Source organism: Delphinapterus leucas, chromosome 7 (assembly GCF_059928025.1).
Source record: "Delphinapterus leucas isolate spDelLeu-1000000601 "Yukka" chromosome 7, BTC_Dleu_Yukka2, whole genome shotgun sequence".
Classification (NCBI taxonomy): domain Eukaryota; kingdom Metazoa; phylum Chordata; class Mammalia; order Artiodactyla; family Monodontidae; genus Delphinapterus; species Delphinapterus leucas.
The window spans coordinates 64,641,298-64,658,369 of NC_143135.1; the positions used below are offsets into that span (position 1 = coordinate 64,641,298).

The following is a 17,072-nucleotide window of genomic DNA, read 5'->3' on the forward strand; positions in this document are numbered from 1 at the left end:
GCCAAGTGACTAAGGCAACAATTAGAAATAAAGGTGTAGTTATAAAGAAAATAAAGAATTTAGTCATACTTACCAAAATGTAAATTTAAATAGAGATGGATCATACATACTCAAATATAGATCATGTATTTTTTTTTAAACCTACTGAAGTTATAATTTTAAATAAAGTGGCAAAATTACACCATCTAATTTCTCTTCAGAAAATTGGTATCCATTCTGGTTATCTTCTTAATCTAAAATTAAAATACTGAGGGTCTCCTCATTAGAAGAAGCTTCAGTTATCAAATCATTGAAAATATGAATGTATATTCCAACAAAACTAACCTTAAAAAAGGCAAACCACTTGTAGTCATTCAACACAATCTCAAAGCCTTGATTGTAAATGATGGTGAAATGACCAGAATTGCCAAAGTTATCATATGCCGTATCCAACTTCTTAAGGTGCACCACTACTTCTTTTTCTGGTGGTCCTAAAGAAAAGAAAATGCACAACAAAGGAAAATTATGTGGACTTCAATGGGAGGTAAAAGCTCCTCTATAATTTCCATTATTTTTAAGCTGCTTTCCTTTCATGCTACTGAATGTGGGTGGATCTGGCTTGTGAATGTATCAGAGTCCCCGTTTTGTTGCCTCCCTCTGTATAATCCCAGAGGGGTCTCAGGCAAGAATGCGAAGCAAAGGCTCAAAAGATACGTCAAGTAGCCCAGCAGGCAGAGAGACCCCAAAAAGTACAGCCACTACCTTCCCAGAGCATCCAAACACTGAAGAAATTTTTCCACTGAAGAAAAGGAGAAATGGGCTATGTTGAAAATGACCAGCAGAAATGAGAAGACAAAATGGTAATCAAAAAGTGGAAATATAAAAAGACTTGCTACCAGATCATAAGAACAAAGGAAATGATCTCTTCAGAGAAGAAATGGGATGGATATCTTTCTTCTAAATGGCTGTACAGTTCAGAACCTCAGAATCTGAATCCTTTCAAAGTATTCAGTAAACTCAAGGTTTTTATCCTATACAGCTAATTTGTGCCGAATGGAACTAAACTTTTAACCTTCAGAAAATGGGGACTCAGATCTGTGGGTGTCTTTAATTGATTAGATTAAGGTCAAAGGTATGGAATATAGGCAGAGAGGCTGCCTGAAAAGGGTTCTGCTGTGTCCAATCTGGAGGTTTCCACACTTTGGACAATTTTTCCACGTTTCAGATTAATGCTTAGAAATAGGGGATTCCATGTGACAGAACACTGCAAATCCTGATCTCCTTTCTGCTTTGGATCTCCAAGTTCAACTTTTAAAAGAGAAAATGGTTATAATGCCCAGTACTACGAAATGCCACACAGTCATTTGGAGTTGGACAGTTGAGTAAGTCTGTTTAGTGACAGATGACCTGGCAATCTCTGTTCCGTTAACAAGGAAACTGCAGTTGAGAGCTTCACTCATTCTGCACAAGCCACAGTGTGGTAAAGGTTTGGGCAGAACGAGAGTGCCTCTCCTTACCCAAGATTGTGTGTTTTTTCTTCCCCCTTCACTAAATTCTTTGTCCTTGGGATAGCCATGTTATCTGAGGGCATATGGAATGTTCCAGGGTGTTCAAACACTAGATATTTATTGAGAGCCTTCCATGAGCCCTGGCACTGTGCTTGGCTCTGGGCATTTCAAAATATAATTATTGGCCAAAGAGGTATTAAAAAAAAAACACAAAACTTTTATATACTACTGAGACAGGCTGGGACCTGGGACCCTTTGCTGAAGTGCTGCAATGCTTGCACCTGGACAAACCTGCTCCAGCAACAAAATACAAAGAAACTATATGGGACTAAAAATAACTGCGTGCATGCACAGTTGGGCCCCATTATGGACAAAAAGATACAAAAAAGCAAAAAACTTAACTGCCACTTCTGAAGAGCCCTGTGCAAAAACTGGGTGTCCGGAGCTAACACTGGGTATTGCGCATGCCCCCTGCACTCAACACCCCCAGAGGGGTGGGCAAACCACCCAAGCCAGCCCTCCCCCCCACCACTGGACACACCCCATACCCTCACCCCATATAAGGAACAAGCTTGTTACTTGTTCTCACTAGCCCTGCTGCAGCAGGGGCCCAATAAAGCCTTGCCTGAATTTCTTGTCTGGCCTGTAGTCAATTTCTGATTGGCGAAGGCCAAGAACCCTGGTGGGTATCACTAACCCCCCTGCAATACATGCAACTGTGTAGTGGTACCAGAAGCTTTCTCAGGTCCACATCAATATCTCTGGGCTTGGGCTTCCCTGGTGGCGCAGTGGTTGAGAGTCCGCCTGCCGATGCAGGGGACAAGGGTTCGTGCCCTGGTCCGGGAAGATCCCACATGCCGCGGAGCGGCTGGACCGGTGAGCCACGGCCGCTGAGCCTACGCGTCCGGAGCCTGTGCTCCGCAACGGGAGAGGCCACAACAGTGAGAGGCCCGCGTACCGCAAAAAAAAAAAAAAAAATCTCTGGGCTTAAGGGCTCTTTCCCACAACCTAATAAAAGGAAACTAAAAGCTATATTCTCAAAAGTCTTTGAGCTCATTTTTCACTGGCACAATAAAATACTGCAGATGGGATGAGGAGATAAGACTGCACGGTCTCAACTCTTTAACAAACCAAACAAACCCAAAAACAAGAAACGGAAACCATGGGGGGGGGGAGTTCTTGCAAAAAGTGTTGGGGCCCGGGAATAACCAAGACCGAGCGAAGTGAGACGTTCTCAGCAGCTCCACGTTGACGCCGCTGCCCTGGAGCGGTAGAGGGCACGCCCCCCATGGACCCCAAGTCCAGCCAGGACCTCCTGGCCTCCCCCTAGCGGGGGCGCTGCAGGGAAGGGCTCAGGGACCGAAGGGAAGGTGCCCCGGGTAGGCACAGGAAGGAAGCGGGTGCAAGGGCGCCGGCGGCTTACCCATAACCGAGCAGTTGACCTCGCGCTGAGAACCGCTGCGGCCCACGTGGAAGACCCAGGTGCCCAGCAGGTCAGGGTACGTGCAGTTGGCAAGAGTGTCGCAGTGCACCTTGCTAGCGCTGAAGAGGAGCAGCAGGAGGGCGGAGAGCGGCGAACCGGGCCAGGGACTCATGCTGGCAAGGCCCTTAGGAGAAGTGGGGAAGGCACGCGAGCCAAAGCACTGAAGGCGGGGACTGAGGCCACAGCTGCTGTGCTAGTGCCTTAAAATAGAGGTGCTGGAAACCGGCAACCCGGAGGGGGGCGGGGTCTCGGGGCCGCGGGGGCTGGGCGCCTGCTAGTGGCACCGCCCCTTAGGTAGGGGCCTCTGGAGAGTGCGCCCGTCACCTGGCGGCCGTCGGACCTCAGGCCCAGAGAGCCCAGCACCAGGTTCAGTTGCCAAGGGACACCTCCAAAGAGGACTGCAGAGCCACAGCTGGTCTGTGCGCGCCCCAGACTGCGCTCCTTCGCTCCTTGAGAAGTAACAGAGAGAGAGAGAGAGACTAAGAGAAAAAGAGAGAGGAAGAGACAGAGAGGTGAGGGGGAGGGGAGGCTAAATGTCAGAGACAGAGAAGCGCGGTGAGGGGGGGGGGAGGGGGTACCGAAGGTAGGAAAAAGGCCCAGAGAAAGAGCGACCTAACTAGTGGAGCTTTCTTTTACTCGCTCGTCTTTCCCACTTCGTCCTCACTCAGTTAACTTTTATCCTCAGAACTATTTTACGTGCGACCCCGAGCCAGCCCAGCTGTTTGAGAACTGCTCTTCCTTCCGTTTTCCAAAACTTTCACTTCCTTTTGTTTGCTGGGTTTTGTCGGTTTCCTGTTAATGTTGTTTGCCTGTTATCCACTGGGGAATTCAGTTGTAGTGCAAACTTGCAGTTTTTGTGTATTAGGATTTTTTTCCGCCCGCTAACGTTATAGGATTTAGTTGCGCGCACGCAAACACGCACAGGCACTAAAGCCCTTGTTTTGCAGCTGAAAAGCAGGTGGCCCAGAGGGGAAGCAAGTCCCTCAGGGTGAGGAAGGGAGCTGGTGGGAGAATGCTGGTCTTATGAGCAGGTTCCAGGGTGTCAGTCTCATCGCCCGTAATTATAAGGTAGCACTGTTTCCAGGTGCCTCCTCCTTCAGTTTAATTATCATCCTTTTCTGTGAGAGCTCCTCTGTCTTTCCTGGCTGTTGTTGGAAGTTGGGGCTCCTTTTGTGCACAGAGCCTTTTAGGTGTCAGGCCCTGTGCAACATCAAGGACAAGTGATGAACAAGACAGACTTTTCTGTGCCCCTGCCCTCTAGGGCACGTGCATTTTGCCCTTAAAACACTGGTTACAAATAAATACTTGGATGTCTACCTTCTCCACCAGATTGTAAGCATTCAAAGGGAGCAAGTCGACATTATTCACCTTTGTCTTCCAAATTCTGGCTTGAAAATACTTAGGAAGTGTCCTGGGGTGTTAAAATAAATGTACTTAATAGCCTTATCTTGGTTTCCAGGCCGGAAAGCCAATTTTGATTTGGCAAAAGGAGTTTCCCTTGAAAGCTCCTAAATGAAAATACTCTCTAATGTAGTCACAAACTGCAAAGGCAAGGGTGGAGCCAACACCCTACTTCTAGGTTTTATTCCCCGTTACTTAGGATGAAAAGCTGAAGCATATAATTAAACTAGCACACTTACTGTTTAGAGATAAACTGACAGAGTAACATTGCCTTCCTAATCTCTGGGAAAATGTGTCATTGGTTGTTAAAACGTTAAAACTTTCACTAGATCATCAATTTTGAAGAGCTGAACAGTCAAGTTGGAAATTTCTTTGATGGCATGATCAAAGTAGCACAAACAATTGTGAAGAAAGTTGAAAACATCTCTATTCAGTTAATAAATATAATCGAAAAGGATTTTGGAGGCCTCTTAATCTAATAGATTCATTTTACTATTGGGAAATGAAGATCCAGAGATAATAATAACTTGATGAATGTCACAGTTGCCTTATCAGATGGTCATTCAAATATCATACCTCCATTATTCATGCTAGAAAACTCTTGGTCAAGTTCCCAGCAGAACAAAGTACCTTCCTGTTGATTTATCTAGAAGTTGCATTCCTAAAAATTTGATATATTTAAAATGATATAAAAGTCAGTTTATATACAAACCAGATTTTGGTACTAGTCTCAGATCATTATAAGCAAGTTTATAGAGAAGGAGCATTGCTTAGCAGTCGTTCTCAAACTGTGGTCCCAGGACCAAAATGACCAGCAGCATATGCATCTCCTTGGAATTTGCTAGAAATGCAAATTCCTGACCCCCACCCCATACCTTATGAATCAGGTCCCTGCAATCTATGTTTTAACAATCCCCTTTCAGAGGATCCTGACACAGCTACAGCTTGAGAATCACTGGCTTGGAGATGAACAGCAAGGACTTGTATCACACTGCCTAAGTTTGAAGCATGGCTTTGCTACTCACCACCTATTTGATCTGGAGGAAGTTATTTTACTTCTTTTTGTGCCTTGGTTTTCTCATCTATAACATGTGCATAATTGTTATAGACCTATGACTACCTCCAGTTTTGAGAAGACTAAATGAGTTCATACAGATTCTACAGAGAACTGACTGACTACATTTATTATTGTGTATCTTTCTACTAGAAAGCTATCCTTATTAGTTAGACAGTAGATTCCAAATCCTGTTCTCCTTTGTAATCCTAGCACCCTGAATAATTTCTGGCACACAGTAAGTTCTCATATATCCGTTGAATGAATGAATAGTATCATGGACATAAATACTTCTGTATTTCATGGTGTTTGGCAAAGAGCATCATGATTCCCATATTCCCTGCCTTGTGAATAAGTTTGAAAGCCACTGTTCAGGAATGTATATCAAAACAAAGAAGGATCAAAGAAATAGAAAAAAAAATTGACATATCAATGTAGAATGCCATTTGGTATTGTATACACCTCTGTCATTGGTGGTCAGAATAACAACCATAATAATGTCATTTATTTAGGACTTTACATTTTACCAAGGTAATTCACATATATCATCTCATTTAATTATTACACAATTGTGTGAGAAAGAGAGCACCACTTGTTCAGCTCTTGTGATGCCCTAAGTACTGTACTTTGTTTCTGTCCTTCTGATCTCCTAGGCAGATGTCAAAACTCTCTCTTCTGTGACCTCATGTTCCTGAGTTCACAATTCACAGTAATTATTTGATTGCCTTTTCCACTAGAGTCCATGCTTCTTGACAGCAGGACTATATTATTTTTGTACCTCAAGGTTTTTGTCAGAGTTGGACAATAGCCAATATTTACTCATTCATCCTCTCAATAAAATTTATGAAAGAAAAGAAGGAAGGCGGGAAGATAAGTGGGAAGGAAGCTCATCATCATTTGCACAGTACATTCACATATTATGTCCATTTGATAGTAATCTCCCAGATAATATTACTCCCATTTTACAGATAAGAAAACGAGCTCAGAAAGGATAAGTGATTCTTCCATGGTCAAACTGCTAGTAAGTATAGATCGGATAACCAAAAAAGGCTTCTGTTTTTAAGTTAGATTGTTAGAACGGAATTAAGCAAGTGAAGCTTTATCTGCTTCTTGATAGAGTCAGATATAAAATTAAGAGAAAGAAAAGTTCTACAGAAGATACATGTTGAGGCAGCTGTGAAACTAGGAATTACTGAGATAATCTCTACTATTTGATCCCTTTCTCATTTCATTATTTCCTTCTGTTAAATGAACCATGAGGACTTCTCTGGTGGCACAGTGGTTAAGAATCTGCCTGCTAATGCAGGGGACATGGGTTTGATCCCTGGTCCAGGAAGATCCCACATGCCACGGAGCAACTAAGCCCTCGCACCACAACTACTGAGCCTGTGCTCTGGAGCCTGCACGCCACAACTACTGAGCCCACGTGCCACAACTACTGAAGCCTGCGTGCCCTAGAGCCCGCGCACTGCAACTGCTGAGCCCACATGCCACAACTGCTAAAGCCCACATGCTCTAGGGCCCACGTGCCACAACTACTGAGCCCGTGTGCTGCAACTACTGAAGCCCACGCACCTAGAGCCTGTGCTCCACAACAACAGAAGCCCATGCACTGCAACAGAGTAGCCCCCAGTCTCTGCAACTAGAGAAAGCCTGCACGCAGCGACCAAGACCCAGTGCAGCCAAAAATAAAATAAAATAAATAAATAAATAAAAGAAGAAATGTGTATTTAAAAAATAAATTAAAAATAAATAAACCATGTTTTTGAAATGAAAATTTTGAGAAGCATTACTTTTTACTGATACACCAGGATTATCCTATAGGTCACACAGAGTAAGAGCAACCCTAAAGAGCCAGTGAACTTAATGAATGTCTCTATTTTGCTCTTTTTTCACCACCACCACTCTGGTCCAATAGGCTATCATTTCTTGCTGGTCAACCAAAATTACCTTCTAATTTCATCCACTTTTTGTTGAATTCAGTGTAAAAGCCAGGAACCTAAGTGTCATCCTTGACTCTTCCTTCCCCCAGCCCCCCCCCACCCCAAGCTGATCAGCCAATGTATCATACTGAGTCTACTCTCACCATTGTTATTTTTTATTTAAATGTAAACCATATCATGATACTCCCAATATTGACAAGTGGAATACTTCCCAATAGGTTACCTTTTGTATCATCTTTGAATAAAATTCTGCAAGACCCTGTACAATATGCCCAACTTATCCCTTCATCCTCCCAGTTGTCCCAGAAACCCTTGCCTTCTGTTGGTCCTCAAACCCGCTAGATTCCTTCTGTCTCCATTACCTTTCCACTTCGCTAGTCTCTTTACCTGAAATCATTTGCTGTTTTTCCCATGACTGCTCATTCTCACTGTATGATATTCTCACTGAAAAATATTTTATCTCCTCTAGCCATGCTATCTGAAGTGGCCCTCTCTAGCTATTCATTTTATTAGTACTCTGTTTATTTCTATGTAAAAATTATAAATGCCTATAATTATTGCACTTTCTTGTTTATTATGTATCTGCCACACTGGAACAGAAGCTCCATGAGGTTTGGGCCTTGTCTGTCTTGTTCACCACTATATTACCAGGACATAGTAGATGCTCAATAAATATTTATTAAATGTTGATTGAAACTCCTTACTCTCCAACTTTAGGAATCAGGTTTATTGGAAGCAAATTTTCATGGGGCAAATGTTGTCACTAGATAAATTTTATATTTCTCATCTCATACTGTTCACTTTCAGAGATATTCAACAAGTATAGGGACCAACTTTTCAGCCCCAGCAAAACCTGTAATTTTAAGTTTATATGCCTGTGTGGATTAGTTTGTAAGTTGTAGAAGTTGACCTAAAACTACTTCATATGCTATCAGGAAGTCAAGTTATAAACACATGTTGGACAATAGGAAAGCTAAACCATATCTTAGCATTTTAGTTTCAAAGTTTTGCAGTTCAATTTGACTTCCCTTCTTTCTCTAGGTTATTGCTGAAAGGGAAATATGAAGTCAAACAAGGTAAATTCTAGAATAGCAAACTGTAGAGAGTCTTGGCATGAAGAGAACAAAACCAGAACAGGGTGACTGACTTAAAGGTCAAGACTATCAGTTTCTCCAAGGTAAGAAAGGGCATTCCTTTTCCAAGAATCACGTTACTTACCCAGGTAATGGTATGGGAATATTTAAAATATTTCATTTTAATAAGTTGAACATAAGCTGACTTACTATTTATTATTACTTTTTACTTATTTAATTGACAAGATCACACTGATTTATGCATTTCTCTCATTTTTTAAACAACCCTTAGAATTTAAAAATAGTTCAATATATAAATGAATAACTTTAGTTCATATACAATTAAGGTAACAAATTGAGTTAAAAAGCCTTCAAATTTATCATCATTTTCATTTGTTCCTAGTCCTTTTTCTAAAAGGATGTATTTATGTTTTTATTATATGATGAGATAATAATATTCAATAAATTACATTAAATATATTTTGCCATTGTGCTACAGATTTTTTCCCCTACCCCCCCTTTTTCTTTCCATCTATACCCTGCCAAGCAAGGCAACCTATGTTCCCTCCTTGGTGTGTATACTTACAAATTTTTTACGAAAATTCCCCAGCCACTTAAAATATGCATAAGGAGCAGGACACATAATGTCTAGATCCAGAATGCCATGGTTTGAATCCTGATACCACTTCTTACCGCCTGTGTGACTTTAGAAAAGCTATTTATTTTCTCTGACTCAAGTTTCCTTGTTGGCAAAACTGGGATAATAATAGTACCTACCTCATAGGGTTGTAGTGAAGTTTTGACTGAGTTAAAATATGAAATACTTAGAGCAATGCTGTCACTTAGTCTCCATTCTTTCATTCTTGTCAACCTTATTTCATTCTTAATGAAATTCATTCTTAAAAACACATAACAGAGGTTTCTTCACATCAAGAAATTGAATTCATTTTAAGGAAAATAGCTGCATGGTACTGCTAAAAAAAAAACACCACAGGTCCAAAATGGCATCACATGTGCTAAAAGCCCATGATACCAAAACATAGATTTAATACCTAACTTAATTGCAGTTTTGATTTTCCCCCAAATGTAATCTTAATCAACCAGTTTGGAATTTTCTGGTTAGAACCAATGAGGTAATCTCAGCCATCTCCAGCCTACTCCTCAGAGGAAGAAGAGGCAATCTGCATGATAAAACCCTTGCCAGTCCCTGCCCTCTAAAGAAGATGTCCTGGCCCAAAAGAACCTTTTTTTGTGTGTTTTTTTGCTAGTGACTTTCTTGCCCCACCCTCCTTTCTATAAAAGCCTTCCATTTTGTGCCACTTCCCAGAGCTCTCTTCTATTTACTAGATGTGATGCTGCCAGATTCATGAATCCTTGAATAAAGCCAATCGGGTCTTCAAATTTACTCAGTTTGTTGCGGGAAGGGGGACTGCTTCCAGAGCTCAAGAGTGGGCTCTTGTCTAACACTGGGAAATGAATTGTCCAAAGATACAAATGTGCTGACAAAGCAAGAGACTTCATTGGAAAGGGGCTCGTTGCAGAGCAGCAGGATAAGGAAACCCAGGAGAACTGCTCTGCTACATGACTCGAACTCAGATGTTATGGTAATGGGGTTAGTTTCCGGGTTGTCTCTGGCCAGTCATCTTGCTTGGCCTATATTTGGCTTGACTCAGGGTCCTACCTGGTGGCATGTGCATCTTTCAGCCAAGACGGATTCCAGCGAGAAGGACTCTGGGAGGTTGCTCATCTCCTCCCTCTTTTGGCCCCTCCCAAATTCTCCCATTAGTTTTCAGCGGCAGCACTGGGTTCCTTATCCGGACCTCCTATCCTGAGACAACTCAGGCAAGCAGGCCTGGCCAAGGCAGGTGGTTTCTGTTAACAGTTCCCTAACAGGTTGAATTTTGTTTTTAAGCAATACTTAAGGCATGTAACAAATCTAAGTATTATTAAATGGGCATTTGGGTTGTTTCCAGGTATTTTAGCATTATTGTTTTTTGCCATTGCAAACAATATTGCAGTAAGAATTTTTGAGTATACATCCTTTCTACAGCTGCTTTTCTTTCCATAGGAAAGTGACAACCATGTCCCTTCCTTATAAGCTTACTTTCTTTCCTGAGTTGTTTTAAATCTTTTAAATTGTTGTAAATTTAAATTTTGATATTTTAAGTTGTTTCAAATTGGTTGAAATGTTTTAAATAACTGTCATTTAATTTTAAATTTGTATCTTGGAAGCACCTAAGGTCTGCTTTTGTATATGGTATCATACAGGTCTTTTTATTTAGGCAGTGGTAGCGGTGCTGTTTATAAAATAAACCTTATTTTCCCTCTAAATTTAAACACCAAATTTGAATATATTCAGTTCCTGTAAGTACTGGAATATTTTGTTTTGTTTTACTGATTTATTTTAAAGTAAGTTCGCTTCCTGTTCTTCTTTTACATATTTTTCTCAGCTCCCACTCTGTATCAATTTAAAATTGTATGTTTTGGCTACCCCTCTACTATTTCTTTTAACTTTTTATTTTATATTGGAGTATAGCCGATTAACAATGTTTTGATAGTTTCAGGTGCACAGCAAAGTAACTCAACCATACATATACATGTGTCCATTCTCCCCTAGACTCCCCTCCTATCCAGGCTGCCACATAACATTGAGGAGAGTTCCCTGTGCTATACAGTAGGTCCTTGTTGGTTATCCTTTTTAAATATAGCAGGGTGTACATGTCAGTCCCAAACTCCCTAACTATCCCTTTTCTCCACCCTTGCCCCCCTGGTAATCATAAGTCCATTCTCTAAGTATGTGAGTCCATTTCTGTTTTGTAAATACGTTCATTTGTATCATTAAAGATTCCACATATAAGCGATATCATATATTTCTCTTCCTCTGTCTGACTTACTTCACTCAGTATGACAGTCTCTAGGTCCACCCATGTTGCTGCAAATGGCATTATTTCATTCTTTTGTTATGGCTGAGTAATATACCATTGTATATATGTACCACATCTTCTTTATCCATTCCTCTGTTGACAGACATTTAGGTTGCTTCCATGTCTTGCCTATTGTAAACAGTGCTGCAATGAATATTGGGGTGCATGTATCTTTTCAGACCATGTTTTTCTCCAGACATATGCCCAGGAGTGGGATTGCAGGGTCATATGATAGCTCTATTTTTAGTTTTTTAAGGAACCTCCATACTGTTCTCCATAGTGACTGTACCAATTTACATTCCCACCAACAGTGTAGGAGGGTTCCCTTCTCTCCACACCCTCTCCAGCATTTATTGTTTGTGGATTTTTTGATGATAGCCATTTTGACTGGTGTGAGGTGATATCTCATTGTAGTTTTGATTTGCATTTCTCTAATCATTAGCAATGTTGAATATCTCTTCATGTGCCTCTTGGCCATTCTTATGTCTTCCTTGGAAAAATGTCTGTTTAGGTCTTCTACCCATTGTTTGATTGGGTTGTTTGTTTTGATGATATTAACCCTCCTGAGCTGTTTGTAAATTTTGGAGACTAATCCCTTATCGGTCACATCATTTGCAAATATTTTCTCCCAATTTGTGGGTTGTCCTTTCATTTTGTTTATGATTTCCTTTGCTGTGCAAAAGCTTTTGAGTTTAATTAGGTTCCATTTGTTTATTTTTGTTTTTATTTCCATTACTCTGAGAGACAGATTGGAAAAGATATTGCTGCAATTTATGTCAGAGTGTTCTACCTGTGTTTTCCTCTAGGAGTTTTATAGTGTCTGGTCTCACATTTAAGGTCTTTAATCCATTTTGAGCTTATTTTTGTGTGTGGTGTTAAAGAATGATCTACTTTCATTTTTTTACATGTAGCTGTCTAGTTTTCCTAGCACCATTTGTTGAAGAGACTATCTTTCCACCATTGTATAGTCTTGCATACTTTGTCGTAGATTAATTGACCATTGGTACGTGGGTTTATTTCTGGGCTTTCTATCCTGTTCCATTGACCTATAGTTCTGTTTTTGTGCCAGTACCATACTCTTTTGATGACTATAGCTTTGTAGTATAGTCTGAAGTCAGGGAGCCTGATTCCTCCAGGTCCATTTTTCTTTCACCAGATTGCTTTGGATATTTGGGGTCTTTTGTGTCTCCATACAAATTTAAGATTTTTTGTTCTAGTTCTGTGAAAAATGCCATTAGTAATTTGATAGGAATTGCATTGAATCTGTAGATTGCCTTGGGTAGTATAGTCATTTTGACAATATTTATTCTTCCAATCCAAGAACATGGTATATATTTCTATCTGTTTGTGTCTTCTTCAGTTTCTTTCATCAGTGTCTTATACTTTTTGGAGTACAGGTCTTTTGTCTCCTTAGGTAGGTTTATTCCTAGGTATTTTATTCTTTTTGATGCAGTGGTAAATGGGATTGTTTCTTGACTTTCTCTTTCTGATCTTTCATTGTTAGTGAATAGTAATGCAACAGATTTCTGTGTATTAGTTTTGTAGCCTGCAACTTTACCAAATTCATTGATGAGCTCTAGTAGTTTTCTGGTAGTGTCTTTACAATTTTTGATGTATAGTATCATGTCATCTGCAAACAGTGACAGTTTTACTTCTTTTCCAATTTGGATTCGTTTTATTTCTTTTTCTTCTCTGATTGCCGTGGCTAGGACTTCCAAAACTATGTTGAATAATAAGGTGAGAGTGGGCAACCTTGTCTTGTTCCTAATCTTAGAGGAAATGCTTTCAATTTTTCACCATTGAGAATGATGTTTGCTGTGGGTTTGTTGTATATGGTGTTTATTATGTTGAGGTAGGTTCACTTTATGCCCACTTCCTGGAGAGTTTTTATCACAAATGGGTGTTGAATTTTGTCAAAAGCTTTTTCTGCATCTATTGAGATGACCATATGGTTTTTATTCTTCAAGTTGTTGATGTGATATATCACACTGATTGATTTGCAGATATTGAAAAATCCCTGCATCTCTGGGATAAATCCCCGTTGATCATGGTGTGTGATCCTTTTAATGAATTATTGGATTTGAATTGCTAGTATTTTGTTGAGGATTTTTGAGTCTGTGTTCATCAGTGATATTGGTCTATAATTTTTTTTTGTGGTATTATTGTCTGGTTTTTGTATCAGGATGATGGTGGCCTCATAGACTGAGTTTGGGAGTTTTCCTTCCTCTGCAAATTTTGGAACAGTTTCAGAAGGATGGGTGTTAGCTCTTCTCTAAATGTTTGATAGAATTCACCTGTGAAGCCATCATGACCTGGACTTCTGTTTGTTGGGAGTTTTTAAATTTCAGTTTCAATTTCAGTGCTTGTGATTGGTCTCTTCATATTTTCTAATTCTTCCTGGTTCAGTCTGAGGAGACTGTACCTTTCTAAGAACATGTCCTTTTCTTTCAGGTTGTCCATTTTATTGGCATACAGTTGCATATAGTAGTCTCTTATGATCCTTTGTATTTCTGTGATGTCAGTTGTAACTTCTCCTTTTTCATTTCTAATTTTATTGATTTGAGTCCTCTCCCTTTTTTTTTGATGATTCTGGTTAAAGGTTTATCAATTTTATTTATCTTTTCAAAGAACCAGCTTTTAGTTTCATTGATCTTTGCTGTTGTCTTCTTTGTCTCTATTTCATTTATTTCTGCTCTGATCTTTATGATTTCTTTCCTTCTACTAACTTTAGTTTTTGTTTGTTCTTTGTTCTCTAGTTGCTTTAGGTGTAAGGTTAGGTTGTTTATTTGAGGTTTTTCTTGTTTCCTGAGGTAAGATTGTATTGCTATAAACTTTCCTCTTAGAACTGCTTTTGCTGTATTACATAGGTTTTGGATTGTTGTGCTTTCATTTTCATTTGTCTCCAGGTATTTTTTGACTTCCTCTTTGATTTCTTCAGTGATCCATTGGTTATTTAGTAGCATATTGTTTACCCTCCGCTTGTTTGTGTTTTTTATAGTTTTTTTCTTGTAGTTTATTTCTCATCTCATAGCATTGTGGTGGGAAAAGATGCTTGATACTATTTCAATTTTCTTAAATTTACTGAGGCTCGCTTTGTGGCCCAGGATGTGGTCAGTCATGGAGAACATTCCGTGTGTACTTGTGAAGAATGTGTGTTCTGCTTTTGGATGGAGTGCTCTATAAATATCAATTAAATCCATCTGGTCTAATGTGTCATCTAAGACCTGTGTTTCCTTATTGATTTTCTGTCTGGATGAGCTGTCCGTTGATGAAAGTGGGGTGTTAAAGTCCCCCACTATCATTGTGTTACTGTAGATTTCTCCCTTTATGCCTGTTAGTGTTTGCCTTATGTATTGAGGTGCTCCTATGTTGGGTGCATATTATGTTTACAATTGTTATATCTTCTGCTTGGATTGGTCCCTTGATTATTATGTAGTGTCCTTCTTTGTCTCTTGTAACAATCTTTATTTTTAAGTCTGTTTTTTCTGATATGACTATTGCTACTCCAGCTTTCTTTTGATTTCCATTTGCATGGAATACCTTCTTCCATCCACTCACTTTCAGTTTGTATGTGTCCCTAGGTCTGAGGTGGGTTTCTTATAGACAGCATATATACGGGTCTTGTCTTCATATCCATTCAGCCAGTCTGTGTCTTTTGGTTGGCTCATTTAATCCACTTACATTTAAGGTAATTATCAATATGTGTGTTCCTATTGCAATTTTCTTAATTGTTTTGGGGTTTTTTTGTAGATCTTTTTTCTTTCCTTCCTCTTTTGTTCTCTTCTCTTGTGGTTTGATGACCATCTTTAGTGTTGTGTTTGGGTTGCTTTTTCTTTTTTGTGTTTGTATCTATTGTAGTTTTGGGGTTTGCTGTTCCCATGTGGTTTCAATATAGCAATCTATATATGTACAGGGTTGTTTTCAGTTGCTAGTCTCTTTCCTTCCTAGAGGAGTTCCTTTAGCATTTGTCGCAAAGCTGGTCTGCTAGTGCTGAATTCTCTTAGCTTTCTCTTGTCTGTAAAACTTCATTTCTCTGTTAAATCTGAATGAGAGCCTTGCTGGGTAGAGCAGAGTATTCTCGGTTGCAGGTTCTTCCCTTTCATCACTTTAAATATATCATGCCACGCCCTTCTGGCTTGCAGAGTTTCTGCTGAAAGATCAGCTGTTAACCTTATGGGGGTTCCCTTGTATGTTATTTGTCATTTTTCCCTTGTTGCTTTCAATAATTTTTCTTTGTCTTTAATGTTTGTCAGTTTGATTACTATGTGTCTTGGCGTGTTTCTCCTTTGGTTTAATCTGCCTGGGACTCTCTGTGCTTCCTGGACTTGGGTGGCTATTTCCTTTCCCATGTTAGGGAAGTTTTCGACTATAATCTCTTCATATATTTTCTTGGGTCCTTTCTCTCTCTCTTCTCCTTCTGGGACTCCTAGAATGCGAATGTTGTTGCGTTTAGTTTTGTCCCAGAGGTCTCTGAGACTGTCTTCATTTCTTTTCATTCTTTTTTCTTTATTCTGTTCTGCGGCAGTGATTTCCACCATTCTGTCTTCCAGGTCACTTATCCGTTCTTCTGCCTCAGTTATTCTGCTATTGATTCCTTCTAGTGTAGTTTTCATTTCAGTTATTGTATTGTTCATCTCTGTTTGTTTGTTCTTTAATTCTTCTAGGTCTTTGTTAAACATTTCTTGCATCTTCTTGATCTTTTCCTCCATTCTTTTTCCAAGGTCCTGGATCATCTTCACTATCATTATTCTGAATTCTTTTTCTGGAAAGTTGCCTATCTTCACTTCATTTAGTTGTTTTTCTGGGGTTTTATCTTGTTCCTTCATGTGGGACATAATTGTCTGCCTTTTCATTTTGTCTGTCTTTCTGTGATTGTGGTTTTTATGCTGCAGGCTGCAGGATTGTAGTACTTCTTGCTTCTGCTGTCTGCCCTCTGGTGGTTGAGGCTATCTAAGAGGGTTGTGCAAGCTTCCTGATGGGAGGGATTGGTGGGTATTGCTCTGGTGGGCAGAGCTCAGTAAAACTTTAATCATCTTGTCTGCTGATGGGTGGGGCTGTCTTCCCTCCTTGTTGGTTGTTTAGCCTGACGTGACCCAGCACTGCAGCCTACAGGCTCTTTGGTAGGGCTAATGCCGGACTCCAGGAGGGCTCACGCCAAGGAATACTTCCCAGAACTGCTGCTGCCCGTGTCCTTGTCCCCGTGGTGAGCCACAGCCACCCCCTGCCTCTGCAGGAGACCCTCCAATACTGGCAGGTAGGTCTGGTTCACTCTCCTATGCGGCACTGTTTCTTCCCCCTGGGTCCTGGTGCGCACAAGATTTTGTGTGTGCCCTCCAAGAGTAGAGTCTCAGTTTCCCCCAGTCCTGTCGAAGTCTCACAATCAAATCCTGCTGGCCTTCAAAGTCTGATTCTCTGGAGATTCCTCCTCCCATTGCCAGACCCCCTAGTTGGGAAGCCTGATGTGGGGCTCAATACCTACACTCCAGTGGGTAGACTTCTGTGGTATAAGTTTTCTCCAGTTTGTGAGTCACCCACCCAGAAGTTATAGGATTTGATTTTATCGTGATTTTGCCCCTCCCGCCATCACATTGCAGCTTCTCCTTTGGCTTTGGATGTGGGTATCTTTTTTTGGTGAGTTTCAGTGTCTTCCTGTTGATGATTGTTCAGCAGTTATTTGTGATTCCAGTTCTCTCGCAAGAAGGAGTGA

At 40.4% G+C, this 17,072-nt stretch overlaps 1 protein-coding gene and 1 long non-coding RNA gene across 2 annotated transcripts in view; one reads left to right on the forward strand and one right to left on the reverse strand.

Moving 5' to 3' along the window:
• CTSC (cathepsin C) overlaps window positions 1-3,154 on the reverse strand; it is a 40,251-nt gene extending 37,097 nt beyond the window's left edge. The window contains exons 1-2 of the mRNA XM_022594061.2: window positions 2,911-3,154; window positions 325-470 (exon numbers count right to left, since the gene is read on the reverse strand). Of these exons, the coding sequence (XP_022449769.2) occupies window positions 325-470; window positions 2,911-3,082 (318 nt within the window). The 5' untranslated portion in view covers window positions 3,083-3,154. The remainder of the gene's footprint in view (window positions 1-324; window positions 471-2,910) is intronic.
• Window positions 2,174-17,072, forward strand: part of LOC111184955 (uncharacterized) — a 105,553-nt gene continuing 90,654 nt past the window's right edge. The window contains exon 1 of the long non-coding RNA XR_016393879.1: window positions 2,174-3,482. This is a non-coding gene — a long non-coding RNA (uncharacterized LOC111184955). The remainder of the gene's footprint in view (window positions 3,483-17,072) is intronic.